The sequence below is a fragment of the Geotrypetes seraphini genome, chromosome 11 (assembly GCF_902459505.1).
Source record: "Geotrypetes seraphini chromosome 11, aGeoSer1.1, whole genome shotgun sequence".
NCBI classification, from domain to species: domain Eukaryota; kingdom Metazoa; phylum Chordata; class Amphibia; order Gymnophiona; family Dermophiidae; genus Geotrypetes; species Geotrypetes seraphini.
In genome coordinates this window covers 5,585,665-5,604,032 of record NC_047094.1, presented here as the reverse complement: position 1 = coordinate 5,604,032, position 18,368 = coordinate 5,585,665, and the positions used below count along the sequence as shown (strand labels likewise).

The 18,368-nt window shown below is 44.2% G+C and overlaps 1 protein-coding gene across 5 annotated transcripts in view; it reads left to right on the top strand.

Moving 5' to 3' along the window:
• Positions 1 to 18,368, top strand: part of LOC117369443 — a 91,159-nt gene that overhangs the window by 2,998 nt on the left and 69,793 nt on the right. For 2 of the 5 annotated variants that reach the window (XM_033964032.1, XM_033964035.1), the window contains exons 2-4: positions 1,479 to 1,620; positions 1,840 to 1,963; positions 8,743 to 8,836. In XM_033964032.1, the coding sequence (XP_033819923.1) occupies positions 1,491 to 1,620; positions 1,840 to 1,963; positions 8,743 to 8,836 (348 nt within the window). In that variant the 5' untranslated portion in view covers positions 1,479 to 1,490. Of the gene's footprint in view, positions 1 to 619; positions 1,099 to 1,478; positions 1,621 to 1,839; positions 1,964 to 7,214; positions 7,301 to 8,742; positions 8,837 to 14,574; positions 14,700 to 18,368 lie in introns of those variants that run through there. The other 3 variants (XM_033964033.1, XM_033964037.1, XM_033964034.1) reach the window with 3 other exon arrangements.

Here is an 18,368-nt window from a genome sequence, read left to right as displayed (position 1 = left end):
TGTGGAGACGGAGTCGGCGTCAGAAGTACAAAAAACTGCAGAGTCGGAACATTTATCTACCGACTCCATTTTTGAACTTGGCATACCAATCACGAGCGATTCTTTCAGCTATAGCACCCACTATATACACAGCACAAATGTTGCGAGCAGCTTCTGCGGCCTTAGAACCTTGATTAAAAGCAAAAGCAAGGTGGTGTCGAAAATGCTCATTTCTCTCAATTTTACATTCCATTTTAACGATCTGAAAATTAACCAGTGCTGTGGAGTCGGAGGAAATTTCGGGTACCTGGAGTCGGAGTCTGAAGTACAAAAAACTGAGGAGTCGGAGTCGGAACATTTATCTACCGACTCCACAGCCCTGGTTCAGAGTGCTGCCACTGATGCTGAACAGAGTGGAGGTATGGTATATCCGTGGGAGGGAGGGAAAGATGATGTGCAAGGTCACTGGTCTTTGACCTAAGGGCCGCCGCGTGAGTGGACTGCTGGGCACGATTTACCACTGGTCTGACCTAGCAGCGGCAATTCTTATGTTCTTAAGGGGATGGGTGAGAGGGGAGGAAAGCTGCTGCACATGGGGGATGGGGGGAAGCACTGCCGCACTAGCTGCGTCAAATTGGGCAGATCTATTGTAAGGAGGGATGGTGTCAGGGACATTCGAGAGTGGCTGCGAGGGATCTATCTAACTAGGGCTTATTTTGGGGGTACGGCTTATGCCTATTAGGACCTACTCTGAAAATCATGCTAGGGCTTATTTTCGAAGTAGGTCTTATTTTCAGGGAAACACGGTAGGTGCATTGGAGGCAGCTGCCCTATACTGTATTTCCCTATATATAGGCCACGGTCTATACATGGGTTGCTGCCTAGTTATATGGGGCGGCCTATGTACGGACTTTAAATCATCCCTGGTATTTTTATCGGAGCCCCCTGGACGGCAACAGCAAATCTCCAGCGGTGCAGGGCAGCCACGAACTCTTCAACATCCGGCCTGCCACCACACCGCTTGCTGAGTGACGTCAGTTGTTATGAGTCCCGCGAGAGCTGACTTCGACCATTTAGCGGGCACACTACGGCTGTGAGGAGGAGAGAACCAGCCACAAGGTAACACTGGGGCATTGGGCCGCATAAAATGACCAGGTGGGCCGGATTTTGCCCTGCGGGCCTTGAGTTTGACACCTGTGCCCTAGAGGAAAGGAGGGACAGGGGAGATATGATTCAGACATTCAAATACTTGAAGGTTATTAACGTAGAACAAAATCTTTTCCAAAGAAAATGGTAAAACCAGAGGGCATAATTTGAGGTTGAGGGGTGGTAGGCTCTTTTGTGCACAATTGAAGTTTTAAAAATGAATAAAGAATTAAAAAAAAAAAATATTTGCTGATTACTTTCCAAAGATTAAGCCATTAGAGCAGTCAAGCAGTGAAACTGCAAGAGGCGTGTAAGTTTCATAATCAATAAAAAGCTTGTGCTTTTCCTTGAAGTTTTCAGTTAACATGCTGTCTGAGAGTGCAGTGGAGGAGTCAAGCATCGCAGCTGTCACAACAGAAAACAGTGTGGTTGTGATTAGTGATGATGAAGCAGAGAACACATTGGGTGATTCAGTAATAATCATTGGGTGCTTGGGTAAGTTCATCATTTGTCTCTCACTGGACTAGGATTCCCTGCAGTCCCTGCCCAGAACACTGTATCTGTATGATATTAATCAGAAAATTAAAAAGCACAGAGTCCACAATCTATTTAGATACATAGTTGTCCTGCAGGGGTTCCATGGGCATTTGTATTATAGCAAAAAGATAAACTTAAATAAGTACAAATGGATAAATGACTAATTTTATGTTTCAGAGCAATCCATTTCGGAAGAGAAGACTCCTGAAGAAGTGCTGGATGATGAACTAGCTGTTACATTCAGCAGAAAAGGGAATGTGTTGCCCCATGCCAGATATGACTGTACAACACATCCATTTGTGTAAGCAGTCAGGGCAGCACCACAGAGTAACAGTGGCATTACATACAGTAGAACCAGTCATCCATATGACACATTTTATCTATGTAGCACTTAAGACATGGTTAGTGCCTCTTTGGGTGAAAGGCTAGGGCAGCCTCCCTATGGCTGCATATTCTTTAAAACCAAGGAGGAAAGTCTTATAGTCCAGCTGTAGCTGAGTAAGTTACCACAGAGAGGTTAAATGACTTGTTAAAGTTGCAGAGTGGGAACTTGAGCTCTGCAGTAGAGAATAACATGGTGACAAAATTCATAATTGTTCCCATCCCCACAGATATCCACAGGAAACCATCCTGTATCATTCTTTAGTGTCTCTCTGTCCTTCTACTGCAGCATATGTCAATGCAAGGCTTGAGGGTCAGTGGCTGAAATCATCCCGTGTCCTTTAGTGTCCATCTCAACCTCAGTCCTTCTACAGCAGCATTCTTCAATGCAAGGCTTGAGGGTCCATTCATACTCTGATTCTTCCCTCTCTCCTTAAAGAATGACACGGGGATGGTTTCCCACAGTTATCCGCGGGGACGGGAACAGTGATGAATTTTGCCACTGTGTCATTCTCTACTCCACATACAAGGACCACAGCTAATGAAAACTGAAACTAAAAGTCACAGTGCTTTTACAGTGGCTGACTTTGGGCCACACTCAGACATAATGCCACAGAGAGGCTAATTCCTAAGGAGCTTATCTCATATTTACAGACTTCAAGTACTGCTAAAATTATTATAGGACTTAAATCACATGGTTAAAATATCCTCTATAATAAAACCCTAAGCGCGCATGCGCACTTACAATGCCGTGATCCCTGCCGCTGTGATGTGTGCTTCCGTGCCACACATGCGCACTGTCTGCCCCGATCTCCGATGCCGACTGACTTCCTGCGCTACTGCTGCTGGGACACCTCTTCTCATCCCCGAACCAGCAAACGCAGTAGCTGCGGTTTCATCTTGCAGCTGCGGGGCATTTGCTAGGCCGGCCCACTTCGATAATGCAAGGTGGGCCGGCCCATCAAAAGTCCCGAGGCTGCCCGGGCTAGCGGATGCTGGACAAGGGGAGCAAGGAAGGAGAAGGGGTACTACTGGACAGGGGGGGGTAAAAGGAAGGGAGAAGACCTGCTGCTGGACAGGGGGAGGTAAAACAAAGGGAGAAGGGCTGCTGCTGGACAGGGGGAGCAGGGAAGAGGTGCTGCTGGACAGGGGGGGAGGTAAAATGAAGGGAGAAGGGCTGCTGCTGGACAGGGAGAGCAGTGAAGATCTAATAATTTCGCTGTTACTGCACCCACCCTATGGAATTCATTGCCCAGTCACTTACGTATGGAAACCTCGATAAAGCAGTTTAAAGCAAAACTCAAAACATTTTTATTTGAGGATGTTTTTGGATAAAGTAGGACTAAACTAACTACAGTCCCTTTCCCTACCTGTTGTTTTATCCCTAAGTGTGCTTTATCTTAAATTATTATAGTTCAGTCCTACTTTCCCATTTGTGTCCAGTTAGTATATGTGTTTATGTTAAAGTCTACTAACTTGATATTGTAATGTACAATATTTTAACACTAATTGGTTTTGTTTCTTTTAAAGATTTCTTTTTTTATTGCTGTACACCGCTTAGAAATTTGAATAAGCGGTATAAAAAATTTTTAATAAACTTGAAACTTGAAGGGAGAAGGCCTGCTGCTGGACAGGAGGGAGGTAAAATGAAGGGAGAAGGGCTGCTGCTGGACAGGGGAAGAAGGGAAGGGGTGCTGCTGGACAGGTATTGGTGGACAGGGGAAGCAGGGAAGAGGTGCTTCTGGACAGGGGGAAGGTAAAATGAAGAGATAAGGGCTGCTGCTGGACAGGGGGGAGGTAAAAGGAAGGGAGAAGGGCTGCTGCTGGACAGGGGGAGCAGTGAAGGGCTACTGCTGGAAAGGGGAAGCAGGGAAGGGGTGCTGCTGGACAGGTATTGATGGACAGGGGGAGCAGGGAAGAGGTGCTTCTGGACAGGGGGAAGATAAAATGAAGAGAGAAGGGCTGCTGCTGGACAGGGGGGAGGTAAAAGGAAGGGGGAAGGGCTGCTGCTGGACAGGGGGGAGCAGTGAAGGGATGCTGCTGGACGGGGGGAGGTAAAAGGAAGGGAGAAGACCTGCTGCTTGACAGGGGGGAGGTAAAACGAAGGGAGAAGGGCTGCTGCTGGACAGGGGGAGCAGTGAAGGGCTACTGCTGGACAGGGGAAGCAGGGAAAGTGTGCTACTGGACAGGTATTGATGGACGGGGAGCAGGGAAGAGGTGCTTCTGGACAGGGGGAAGGTAAAATGAAGAGAGAAGGGCTGCTGCTGGACAGGGGGGAGGTAAAACAAAGGGAGAAGGGCTGCTGCTGGACAGGGGGAGCGGTGAAGGGATGCTGCTGGACGGGGGGGAGGTAAACGGAAGGGAGAAGGCCTGCTGCTTGACAGGGGGAGGTAAAATGAAGGGAGAAGGGCTGATGCTGGACAGGGGGAGCAGTGAAGAGGTGCTGCTGGACAGGTATTGATGGACAAGGGGAGCAGGGAAGAAGTGCTGCTGGACAGGGGGGAGGTTAAACAAAGGGAGAAGGGCTGCTGCTGGACAAAAGGAGCAGTGAAGTGGTGCTGCTGAACACAGGGAAGGTAAAAGGGCTACTGGACAGGGGGATCAGGGAAGGGGTGCTGCTTGATAGGGGGGTGATAAAAGGAAGGGAGAAGGCCTGCTGCTGGACAGGGTGGAGGTAAAAGGAAGGGAGAACTCAACTTTCCTCCGCTCTTACGTCGCATTCGCCAAGATTTGCTTAATTGGAAAGATCTGTATTTCTCTTGGTTGGGCCGGGTGGCCATTGTGAAGATGATGATTCTGCCTCGTTTGTTGTTCTTATTCCAGGTATTGCCTCTTTGGGTGGGCAGAAAAACATTAGAGGGGGTTCAAAGGCATATCTTTAATTTTATTTGGGCTGGTCGACGGCCAAGGGTGAGTAGGAAGGTCTTATGTATGGGGAGAGGAGACGGGGGGTTGGGGGTCCCGGATGTGGTGAAATATTATCAGGCTGCTCAGCTGCGCGCCCTTTTAGAATGGCAGACGCCGAAACCGTGGGTGGAAATTGAGCAAAGGTTAAGTGAGGGGGTACCTTTGTTACATCGGCCGTGGGTGCCTGGTAGGGCGCGCCTGGTAGGGGGGGTATCCTCGGTAGTGACTTCCTTGAGGGTATGGAATCAGACCAGAGCTTGTTTATTGGGGAGTAGGCGACATTCCTGGTATACTCCGTTGAGACACAACCCTGACTTTCCACCGGGAAGGGATGGGGGAGTGTTTGCAGATTGGGAGTCACGGGGCTTAGTTTGTGTGGGACAGTTGTGGGACCCAGTTTTGGGCGGTGTTAGACCCTTTACGGAACTCAGGGGCAAGTATGGGTTTGGGATAAGGGATTTGTTCCCCTACCAGCAGGTTCTCCATTATATCAGGGCCTCGGGTCTTTTGGGAGACTTGAGGGGTGGTAAGATGCCCTTTGAGCTGCTATTGGGTCCAGTGCTTCGGAAGGGAGCTCTCTCTGCAGTATATAGGTGCCTTAATTGTCGGGGGGCTCCCCTTCCCTACATGAGGGCTTGGGAAGATGATTGTGGTTCAGCTATTTCCTGGGACACTTGGGGTGACATATGGTCAGAGATCTCCTCGGCAGGTATAGCTGCTTTGCTAATCGAGAATGGTTGCAAGGTCCTCTTTCGGTGGTACTATACCCCTCAGGTTGTGGCTCGTTGGCAGGGAGGTGCGAGTGACCTATGTTGGAGGGGCTGTGGGGAAGTGGGTACATACTTTCATATGTGGTGGCAGTGTGGGCAGGTGTGTGGATTCTGGACTGAGGTTTTTGTTCGGGTGTCCCGGATCTTAGACGTCCAGATACCGGCTGATTGGCGACACGCCTTGTTGTTTTGGCATCAATTGGATTTGGCTTGGGGTGACTCTTTATTTTGTAAGTTGGCATTCATTGCTGCTAGATTGGCCATTGCCTCTCTGTGGAATCAGGCGCTCCCTCCCACGTGGGCCCTGGTGGAGCAACGCTTACTTAATTGGCAGAACCTTTATCACTTAACAGCTTTGCGTCATGGTAAATTACATGTCTATGCTCATATTTGGCGTAGTTTTCGGGCTTCTGTGGGGGTTTGTGGTAGGGTGGCTAGGGGCTCTGGGTTTGTTTTGGAGTAGGACTGGATGGGCGATACTTGGGGGGATTCCATAACCATATTCCTTTTCACGTTTTGGTTTCTGTTTGGAATAGATTGTTTCTCAATCTTATTGAGAGATGTTGGTATTGTGCTCTGTCCCTAGGGGGGTGGGTGGGGGGGTATGGGCTGTGATTTGGTGGGTATTTTTGATTGCTCTTATTAGTCTGTGGGAATTGCACATGTTTCTGTTGTTATTTTCGAGCGAGGTATTTTGCTCTATATATCTTTGTTCCTGCGTTTCCTGTGAAATTGTACTGTTTGGAGTGTATTTCAATAAAAACCTTTCATTGCAAATTAAAAAAAAAAAAAAAGGAAGGGAGAAGAGCTACTGCTGGACAGGGGGAGCAGTGAAGGGGTGGTGGTGGTGGACAGCTCAGGAAAGAGAGAGACAAAGAGACAGCAGCCAAGGAGAGAGAGAGAAAGAAAGACACGCATCTACTCTAGCACCCATTAATGTAAAGGGGCTTAAAGTCTAGTTTATATTTATTTATTTATTTCCCACTGCATCTCCTTGTGACTCTGGGCAAGTCACTTAACCCTCCATGCCCCAGATACAAAATAAGTACCTGTGTAGTTCATAAACCACATGGATGGTAACCATAGAAAGGCAGTATATCAAATCTCATCCCTCTTCCCTAAATATCTGATATCTTCCCTCCCACCCTCAGATCCAGCATATCTCCCTTTTTCGGTCTTCCCTCCTCTTCCCCTAGGTCCCTTATCTCTCTTTCCTGTTGTCCATTATCTTTCTCTTTTTTTTTTTCCTTTCCTCCATCCCATGAGCAGTGACACAGACTTGGTGGGAGCAGCACCAAACTGTTCTTGTGACTGCTAGAGCTCACTGCCTCAGTCATAGCATCCACCAGTGGCCCCTCCAGTTCTTGTTGCAGGTCCTCTGCCCACTCCCCTGTCCTCACCAAGGTTCAGCATTTTTCCTCCTCCTCCCCACCGTGTCTTCTTTTGGTCCCTGATAGCAGCAGTGTTACACTCCAGGTTCAAATCTTTCCCCAGGCCTGTCCTGCTCATGGAGAAAGGAAGTGATGTCAGCTGAGATGGATGGGCTGGACCAGAGGGAAAGCTTCAAGACCAGACCACAGGTAGCATATGTGCAGTATTGCTGGAGACCAATGAAGATCACCTTTAAAGTAGACCGGAGCAGTGGGTTGATATTGAAATGCAGATGGGGGAAAAGATTGCAAATTGTTCTGAGGACGGGTTGGGAGTGGAAGAGAGCAGAAGAGATGTTTTGAGGAAATAGGAAACGCAACTTGATTTTATTTGGAATGTCAATGAGAGCAAAGAGCCAAATTTCATCTAAAAACAATAGGCTTTTATCGATTATGACGGGTCGCCATACAACATATCACAAGTAACTGGAAGAATTGGAGTAGACTTAATTATAGTTTTTGGTGGAACTAACTTTGTCACATTTATAGAATGGAAAAAACAATAGCTATACAAAAAGGAAATTATAATAAATTTAAGGAGATTTGGGGGCCATTGATAAATTATTGTAATGAATAGATACCTTTTTTTCCAATATAAGAACATTGCAACACGGGGATGGGTTGGGGGGGTTCTGAATGTTATCAAATGTTTAGATCATTAGAAAAGAATTTTTATAAAATATATTTGATTATATATATTATAGTAGGGGTGGGAGGGAAGGGATAAAACTTTATGTTTTAATGTTGAATATGATAGAAATTCAAGTGATGTATTCAATTTCAGTGTTGATTATTGTTACACTTGATTTAAGATGTCAAAATGAATAAAGATTTATAAAACAGAAAAAAAAGTTTTTTTAGTAATCATGATTAATAGTTAATGCATTACAGAGTTAACTGCATTTAACTTGCAGCCTTGATCAAAAACATATATTTGGAGCACTCTGTTTACCATATAAACTATTGTGTAAGATCATAACTGCATTACTTACAATTACAATAAGAAAAATAAAACTCAATAAAATATCTGGGGAAAGAATACAATGAATAGTCTGTCCCCTTTCCCCCACCAGGACTAGATTACGTTCCCTGGAGGTCTAGTGCTAGTGGAGTAGTCACGGCAAGAATGATGCTCCACTCGTAGCAGCCATTTTGAGAGCAGAGTTGATCAAGAGGAACTGGGATCGCTATTGCTCCGGCTACAGTTCTAGACCACCAGGGATCTTTGAGAGGAGGGAGACAAATGGAATAAAGCACAAATTTTCATCTTTCACCAAAAATACATAGCCAAAAATTAAAATAATCTTTTGGACGAAATTGAGACAGGACAGAAGTATTTTGGACCTGTTTTGGCACCATAACCAAATCTGAAATTTGATTAGCCTCTATATTTTATTGCTCTAGTAAACATACTTTAGAGCCCTTTCCAGCTTTTTAAAATATGTGTTTTAAAGGTCATCATCTCAGGAACAACATTTGAGAAATATCTGCAATGTGCAGTATCTTTAAACTCAGTTTTGCCATGAAAATGGGATACTGGGCTAGATTGGTCTAACCCAGTAAGGCTATTCTTATGTTCTTACTTTTTCTAGGCGAAGCGAAAATGACGCGAGTGCTCCCCTAGGGAAAAATTCTGATGCATGTGGGCAGTGCTTCTGCTATCTGTGTGATAAGCTCACCTCCCTGGTAAGTGGGACCAAATATCACTCCAGTAGTGGACATGAGAGGGGGAAAAGAAGAATATACTATGTTGACTGGTGTCCTGAATGTTAGATACAGTAAAACCTTGGATTGCAAGTAACTTGGTTTGCAAGTGTTTTGCAAGACAAAACATTTGATTACATTTTAACTTGATATACAAGCAGTGTCTTACAATATGAGCAGTACATACAGTATACACACATCACAACTGAGCCGATGGTTCTCTCTCTCTCTGACGCTGCAAGAGTATAGTGACTGTTCTAAACAAACAAAAGTCTTGCAATACGAGCGTCACATCATCACAACTGAGCCAATAGTTCTCTCTCTGACACTGCGGGAGTGTAGTGACTATTCTAAACAAGCGAGGTCTTCCAATACAAGTACGTATAGTATTTTCTATTAAAGTTTTTGAGTAGTGGAACGAATTGTCAGTTTCCATTATTTCCTATGGGGAAATTTGTTTTGATATATGAGTGTTTTGGATTACAAGCATGGTTTTGGAACGAATTATGCTCGTAAACCAAGGTTTTACTGTAGTTTGACAATTGGAACATTATATATGGATTTGCAAAATTATCAAGAACTTGTGTACACATTGTAAATATAATCATATGTCTGAACTGAATTTTGTATCCTTAAATACTCCCTTCACCAAAAATAGATGCTTTTAGAATGTAAAATTGTGGTATTTCAAATCTTTCTTCCAAGAAATATATAAATATACAAATATCAAATTACTTATGTGCTAGCTTCATCTGTTTGGAACCCTAAATTCTAGAAACCATTTTTCCAAACAGCACACAGTTTTGTTGTACAGTATGCTGAGGATGTATATTTTTTAAACCTAGGCCCATTTCAGATGTGTTAATTTTTAATGTGTCAAAACATGTTTATTCTTATTTTCAGTGGGCTTATTCACTAATACACACTTTGGCACATTACTGTATCTTCTCGAATAAGGGCCTGTTCAAGATGTTAGACTGTTTTGGGTTGTTCTAGAGGATCTTACGCTTGACAACCATTTATATATTTCTTATTTGTGATGCATGAATTGGGTGTCAGTAATAATTTAGCCAAAACTTTAATAGTGGAAGAGCAAGGAGTAAGTCTGAATTATAGTTAGGCATAAGTATGGCTAAAAATTGCTTTGTAGGTGTGTTAATAAAATATTCTGTTACATCTACACAGGAGCCTATACGTTAAGTTATCAGACCCCAGCTGCAAACCAGCATTGCAGAAGTGTGTGTCACAGCTTTCGGCACCTACCTCATTCCCAGCAGAGTGTAATGCCCCATCCAGTTTTCCTTCTACAAAGGAAAACTGAGAAGCATCTGTGAGAATGAGAGGTACATCGATGAAATGGTTTATGAGGCGTCAAAGATTTCCAGCAGTGGGAAAGAAGAGGCTGTGCTGAGGGAAGGTAGCTGGACTCAGATTACGGAACACTCCAAGATTGATACTGTGATTCCCCCTGCCCTTGAACTGAAGAACCGGTATGCTGTCCTGGAAGTGGAGGAGATGAGAGCATCCCAAGGAGAGGAAGGACCAAAAAATTACTGGATCTCTGACCACTAGGAAGCGTAAGGTAGTGGTAGTTTGTGATTCCCTTCTGAGGGGTACAGAAGTGTCCATCTGCAGACCAGAAATGATGTCACGAGAGGTATGCTGTCTGCCTGATGCCAAAATCCAAAATGTTACAGAGAGTTTGCTGAGATTCATCAAGCCTGATAACTACTATCTGATGTTGCTCATCCACATTGGCATTAATGATACTGCCAGGTACCCCTGTGAACGTGGCAAAAGTGACTTTGTGGCTCTGCAAGAGAAGGTGAAAAATCAGGTGCACAAGTGGTAATCTCATCCATCCTCCCTTTCGAGGGTAAAGGCCAAGGCAGAGAAGCTCGCATCCTGGAGATGAATGCATGGGTATGTGGATGGTGTCATCGAGAACGTTTTGGCTTCCTGGACCATGGGATGATTTTCCAAGGGCTGCTGAGCAGGGATGGTATATATCTATCAAAGAAGGGAAGAAGTGTCTTTGCCAGCACACTGGCTAATCTACTGAAGAGGGCTTTAAACTAGAAGTGAAGGGACAGGGTGATCAAAGCTTCCCGGGTAAGTATAAGCCCTCAGGTAAGTAAATCACTGAATTCCTCTACATGGGTGGGAAAAGGGGGCAACATCTGGAAAGTAGTATATACTAATGTTGGAAGTATGGGAGACAAGATTCTGGATCTAGAAGCTGTGATGGAAGAAGAGGCATTGGATATAGTGGCAATCACAGAGACGTGGTTCACAGAGAACCATGACTGGGATGTAGTTATACTGGGCTATAATCTGTTCAGGAAAGACAGGGTAGAAAGAAAAGGAGGGGGGGAGTAGCATTGTATGTTAAAGATCTTATTAAAGCCACACAATTACAGGATCTGCAGGGCAAGGAAGAGGCACTGTGGATCAATCTGGAAAAAGGGAATGGTAAATATCTTTACATTGGTGTGATATGCAGACCTCCTTCACAGACAGAAGAAGGAGATAGTGATTTAATAGCAGACATTCAGAATATATCTAAAAAAGGGGAAGTCTTACTAATAGGTGATTTTAACATGTTGGATGTTGATTGAGGTATCCCTATTGCGGGGTCTTCTAGAAGTAGGGATATTCTGGATTCTCTACAAGAACTGTGCCAGCAGTTGGTAATGGAACCCTGCAGGAAGGGTTCATATTGGACTTAGTGCTTACAAACGGGGAAAGTTTCTGATGTTACAGTGGGTGATCATCTGGCATCCAGTGATCACTACATGGTATGTTTTAATAATAAGATGGATATAGAGAGGGCTCATTCAAAAGCAAAGGTTCTAGACTTTTAAAAAACTAACTTTGTTCGGATGGTGGTTTACGTCAAGGAATTACTGTCTGGATGGAACGTCTGGAAGAAGTGGAAATGCGGTGAGCAAAACTGAAAGGAGCGATTATAAGGGCGACAAACCTTTTTGTGAGGCAAGTAAGTAAAGTAAGAGGAAAAGAAGGCCACTTTGTTTCTCAAAAGTAGCTAAGGTAAGGAATAAGAGGTTAGCTTTCATAAACTACAAAAGATTGCAAAAAGAAGAAGACAGGCAAAAATATCTGGAAGAGTTAAGAGAGGCTGGTCATATAGTCAGGAAGGCTCAGGAAAGCAAAGATGCAAATGGAAGAAAAAATAGCTGACAGGGTAAAATGGGAAGACAAGACATTTTTTAGATATATTAGTGATAGGAAGAAGTGCAAAAGTGGCATTGTGAGACTCAAAGGTGAAGGGGAGGAATATGTAGAAGCTAATAAAGAAAAGGCCGAATTGCTAAACAAATATTTCTGTTCTGTGTTCACAGCTGAAGCGTCAGGAGGGGGACCACAGAAGACAAACATGATTAGGGATGGAGGAGTAATAGACCCTGATCAATTTTCGAAAGGTTGTGTTCGTGAGGAGCTAGCTAAAATAAAGGTAGACAAAGCAATGGGGCCAGATGGTGTACATCCAAAGGTGCTGAAGGAACTTAGGGAAGTTCTGATAGCTCCGCTGACTGACCTTTACAACGAGTCTCTAGAGTCGGAGGTACTGAGCAGATGTGGTCCCTCTCCATAAAAGTGGAAGTAAGGAGAAGTGGGGAATTACAGGCCAGTAAGTCTGACTTCTGTGGTAAGCAAATTAATGGAAACGCTTTTAAAACAGAGAATGGTGAAGTTTCTGGAATCCTGTGGATTACAGGACTGGAGGCAGCATGGATTCACTAGAAGTAGGTCTTGTCAGACAAATCTGATCAATTTCTTTGACAGGGTGACCAGAGAATTGGATAGAGGATGTGTGCTAGTTGTGGTGTATTTAGATTTTAGCAAAGCCTTTAACAGTGTTCCACACAGATGTCTAATAAATAAATTCGGTGCTCTCAGGATGAGTCCCAAAGTGACAAGCTGGGTCAAGAACTAGTTGAGTGGAAGGCGATAGAATAGACACGCCAGATGGTGTGAATAACATGAAGAAAGACCTGGCGAAGCTTGAAGAATGGTCTGAAATTTGGCAGTTAAAATTTAATGCTAAGAAATTCAAGGTCATGCAGTTGGCAACAAAAACGCGAGGGAACGGTACAGTTTAGGGGGTGAAGAACTTAAGTGCATGATAGAAGAGCAAAACTTGGGTGTGATTGTATGTGATGATCTTAAGGTGACCAAACAGGTTGAAAATGCAATGGCAAAAGCTAGAAGGATGCTAGGGTGCATAGGGAGAGGTATGCCCAGTAGGAAAAAGGAGGTATTGATGCCCCTGTATAAGACTCTGGTTAGAATATTGTGTACAATTCTGGAGTCCGCACCTTCAAAAAAGATATAAAAAGGATGGAGTTGGTCTGGAAGAAGGCGTGGTCTTCATAAGGCGTATGGGGATAGATTTAAAGATCTCAATCTGTATACTTTGGAGGGAAGGCGGGAGAGGAGAGATATGATAGAGATGTTTAAATATCTAAGTGATGTAAATGCGCATGAGTCAAGTCTTTCATTTGAAAGGAAGCTCTGGAATGAGAGGGCATAGGATGAAGTTAAGAGGTGATAGGCTTCGGAGTAATCTAAGGAAATACTTTTATACAGAAAGGGTTGTAGATGCTTGGAATAGTCTCCCGGTAGAGGTGGTAGAGTCACAGACTGTCTGATTTCAAAAAAGCCTGGGATAGTTACATGGAATCTCTTAGAGAGAGGAAAAGGTAATAGTTACTGTGGAAGGGCAGACTGGATGTGCCATTTGGCCTTTATCTGCCATCATGTTTCTATGTTTCTAGTACATCTTCAAAAAGACAGGAGCATCAAGCTCCCACTTCATCCGGGGCTTCTCAGTCAGGCACCAGTTCCCATGGAGAATCCACGGTTTTACGGCTTTGGTTTTACAGCATGACTCAAGTGCACAGCCCTAGTTCGCAAAGGCTCTTCAGATGTAGTTACTGCTACTGTACTCTGAGGTAAAAAGCCTTCCATTATGGTGGCCTATGCCAAGTCTTGGAAGGCTTTTCAACATTGATGTGAAAGGGATCGGGAGAAGCCACTACAGGGTTTCACAGTGAAGGTGATGTTCCTGGGGGTAATCATCTCAGAGAAACGAATATCGGAACTGCAAGCTCTAGTATCTGATTTCCACATCAACCAAGAGGTTCATCTGCCTGCTTTTCAAGCCACAGGCTCAGGTAAGCAGGTTAGGTTTTTACAGAAACTGGATGTGCAAAGAGTTTTACTTTACTACCTGGAAAAGACCAATGATTTTCATCTTTCAGACCATCTGTTTGTGTTAACCAACCAGTCCATTCAGGGCAAACCAGCGTCCAAGGCTCCTATAGCCAGATGGATTCACATGGCCATTTTATCAGCATATGTCACCTGTGGCAAGCAGCCACTGTTTTCTCTTAAGGCGCACTCAACCAGGAGTGTCACATCTTCATGGACAGAGTCTTGGGCAGTTCCTTCCAGAGAGATTTGTAGAGCAGATACTTGGTCTACCCTTATACATTTATGAGGTTTTACAGAATGGATGTGGCTGCTCGAGAGAATGCCATCTTTGGGTCCTTGGTCTTGCAGGCAGGCTCTTCTGTCTCTCCCTAGATGTCGGCTACTGCTTTGATATATCACCTAAAATGCATACTCCTGTGCAGATGTAACAAAATGAAAGAATTAAGTTCTTACTTGGATAATCTTTTTGTTAATCTTCATAGGAGTTCATACAGCCTGCCCTCAGTATTCCTGATTTGCCTGCTTTCTGCCTCGGATATTTCTAATTTCCAGAACTAGAGTTCTTCCCTGTCAGTCAGATGGCTAAGCTTTAAGAAATCCTGTATAAGTAAGTGACTTGTTGAACTCCTGACTCCTTTGATGTTAGTGCTTGTTGCATACAGCAGGTTGATTCACTGTTGCTGCTAGGTTATAAATGCTTCTTAATAATTCTTCTTCTTCTTCTTATAAGTTGTAGATCAAAACAAATATGTTTGATATTTTCGGGGAAGTTCCTTGTATCCCTCCTCCTTTGTATTCTATTCCAGTAGAGATCGATTGCTTTGGAATAAACTGAAGGGGCACTGCACTCCACTGAGAATGAGGGAGAAAGCTGTGAGTGACACACTTCTGCAAAGCTGATTTGCAGCTGGGGATTGATCACCTAATGTACAGACTCCTGTGAAAATTAACAGAAAGATTATCCAGGTCAAAACCTAATCTTTCAACATAAATTTGTGTTCAAATAATGAGAGAAATTTAAAACAATACAGAAGTGCCTTGCTGGGTCAGAACATAGGTCAACTGAGCCTAGCTTTTGGTTTTTGGTGGTGACCAGTACGTCATTAGGATGTAGTACCTCATTCCTGTGAAAACCAGTAGCTTTTATACCAGAAGCCTGTTCAGATCCTTTTTTTTTAAATTATTTTGAAAATCGCTTGCACAAGATAAATTTGTTTAAAGAAACAGAGCACAATCTTAACATTCATTATAGGGCAGGTGTGTCAAAATCCTTCCTCGAGGGCCGCAATCCAGTCAGGATTTCCCCAATGAATATGCATGAGATCTATTTGCATGCATTGCTTTCATTATATGCTAATAGATCTCATGCATATTCATTGGGGGGAATCCTGAAAACCCGACTGGATTGCGTCCCTCGAGGAGGGAATTTGACACCCCTGATTATAGGGTATTAATTGTAGAAAGAAAAAAAAAAAAGATTATGACCTCTTACTTAGATTACAGATTTAAGTAGGAAGAAGCTCTAAATGCCAGGAATTTAGGTCAGGGCTGCCCAAGTCCGGTCCTCGAGATCTGTTGGCAGGCCAGGTTTTCAGGATATCCACAATGAATATGCATGAGAGAAATTTACATAACAAGAAGGCAGTGCAGGCATATCTTTCTCATGCATATTCATTGTGGATATCCTGAAAATCTGGCCTGCAAGTAGATCTCAAGGACCGGACTTGGGCAGCCCTGATTTAGGTAATATCCTGAAGAAAGACCTAACTAGATCTAGATATCTTGAATTAACAACTCAGTCTAAGTGGAAGATGTTCCAACAATCCTCTTCAAGTCTAGAAAGGTTTTCAATTGCTTGGGAACAAAAACCACATATTTAACTCCTGCATAATGCACTAAACATTTGCACAGATAACTCAGTAGAAAGGTAGCACCTAATTCACTAGTTTGCTGTCTCAAACCTAGGAACAGTAAGGAAGGGGGGGCGTCTTGGTAAGGACACTGGCACCCATCCTCCTCTCTGCCTCCCCTGCTCCTTCCCTGCCCCACACATGCACCCCTTCCCTTCCCCATACCTCTTTAACGTTTGAGGCGAGCAGCAACCCCAACCTGCTGCTAGTGCCAGCGTCGGCTCGTCCTCTGACATCACTTCCTGGTCCTGTGCCTAGGAGGAAGTGATGTCAGAGGGGTGGGGAATGAGGGGGAGGGGAGCCACCGCTCCGGACGCCTCTCACCCTCAATGCGCCACTGCTTAGGAATACTTTTCTCCTTGTGTTCTAGAAATATCTTGAGAATGACAAAATATAAGTGGAAAACAGAATAAGATTTTGTTCAAAGACAAATGAAACCAATAATGTTGATCTTCCAGTGACTTCCAGCATTGAAGATTCAAGTAAATTGGTCAAATTGTTTAAGTTCAGCCCTGCTTCTTGTCCTTGCCCGCTAGCATTAACACCAGAGGAGTTTTGAGGGGAAACTGGTAAATAGTGCAATTTATTTAAAGGAGGAATAGAATCAGAAGAGTATTGCAAATACTTAAAGGCATCCCCTGGGGTCATTCTAAGTAGCTTAGGATAATTCAGGATCCGAAGGTTTAACTTAGAGAATGACACAGGGAAAACATTTAACCCTGTCCCCGCGAGCTCGGTCCCCATCCCCGCAAACCGTCTGATCCCATCTGCACAAGCCTCTAATAGTTATGATTTTATATTGAACTTTATTAAAGTATAAAAAGAAACAAATATTCTGTTCAATTGTCATTTTATAAACAAAAATAATACAGAGCAAGGATCAACAAAACCCCTGTCTCCCCTCCCCTTCACAAATATCCCCTCCACAACCAAGAAAACTGAATAAGCCAAATTACTACAGAATGCTACACAGAAAAATAATGCTAACAAAATACTGCAGTCACACATGACATGAATAGTGTTACAGGAGTTCAACTAGGGTAACTGCCCCCTGTCAGAGAGAGCACTAAGCCAGCTGGAAGCTAAAGAAGCAAGGCCTGGGCTTTGCGGTCCCCAGTTATGTCTAAATCTAGCAGGATACATATTTCAAATCTGATATATTCTAATCACAAAACGGAAAATAAAATTATTGTTTTCTACCTTTTGTTGCCTCATGTTATACAAATCATGTTGGTCTCAGGCACTGGTCTCTTCTTTTGTCTTCTTTTAACTCATTTGCCAGGGTCTCCTGACCATTTGACATTTCTTCTTTCTCCATGCTCACCATCCATCTGTCTCTGTGTATGCATTGTTCCCCATGTTCAGCATCTCCCTTCTCTATGTCTCCTATATGTCCCTTTCTAGTATTTCCCCTGTGCCCATCTTCCTGCCTTCATCATCTCACCATTCTATGATCCCCTCCCCCTGTGTACAATATCACTCCTCTATATCCCTATGCCCCCGTGTCCAGCATCTTCCTTCTGCATTCTTATTCTTCCTCAGGTCTAGCCATCTTCCCTCTTTGTCCATATACCCTCCTATGTCTAGCATTACTCCCATGTCCATTACCCCTCTGTGTCTATATACTACCCCCATGCAGCATTCCCCTTTTTGTCCCTGTTCCCATCCATGCCCACAATATCTCCTCTTTTTGTATATCTCCCTGTGTTCAGCTTCTCCCCTCTCTTACTCCCTTACGCCAATGTGTCTCTCATACTCTCTCTTTCCTGTCTCTCTCTGCTATGTTCAATATTTCACTCACTCTTCCTTCATTCCCTTAGTTCAGCTTTTCTCTTTCCCTTCCCTTCTCTCTTCCTCCCTGCAGGTCCTGCACCTCTCTCCCTTCCCAATGGGTCCAACACCTCTATCCCCTCACTTCAGCACCCACGTATGAGACTGGCACCTCTACCTTCCCTCTAGCTCCACTCTACACACCACATGAGCCCAGCACCTCTTTCCCTTCCCCCAATCCCCAGATCAGATCCAGCAACAGTGTCCCTTCCCTTCAGCTCCAGCCAGTCCAGAAGTCCAAGCAACCCCCTTTCACGGGTGCAGCAGCCCCTCCTCCCTAATTTCCAATCGTGGGTCAAAACTGGAAAAAAAAATCTGCGATGCCCCTGGGTTGGCCCCTTTGCGCCTCCAAGGGCAGGCTCACCAGTCTCTTAGAAGCTTTGTGGAAGAAGAAGCAACATTGCACACATGGGTGCTCTGGGACCTTCTTCCGGGCGAGTCCCTCCTTCCAATGTAACTTCCAGTTTCGCAGCAGCCAATCAGCTAGTGGCTAAGCACAGACAGGAGCGAAGGAAGGTCGCTCCTGACACTGTTCA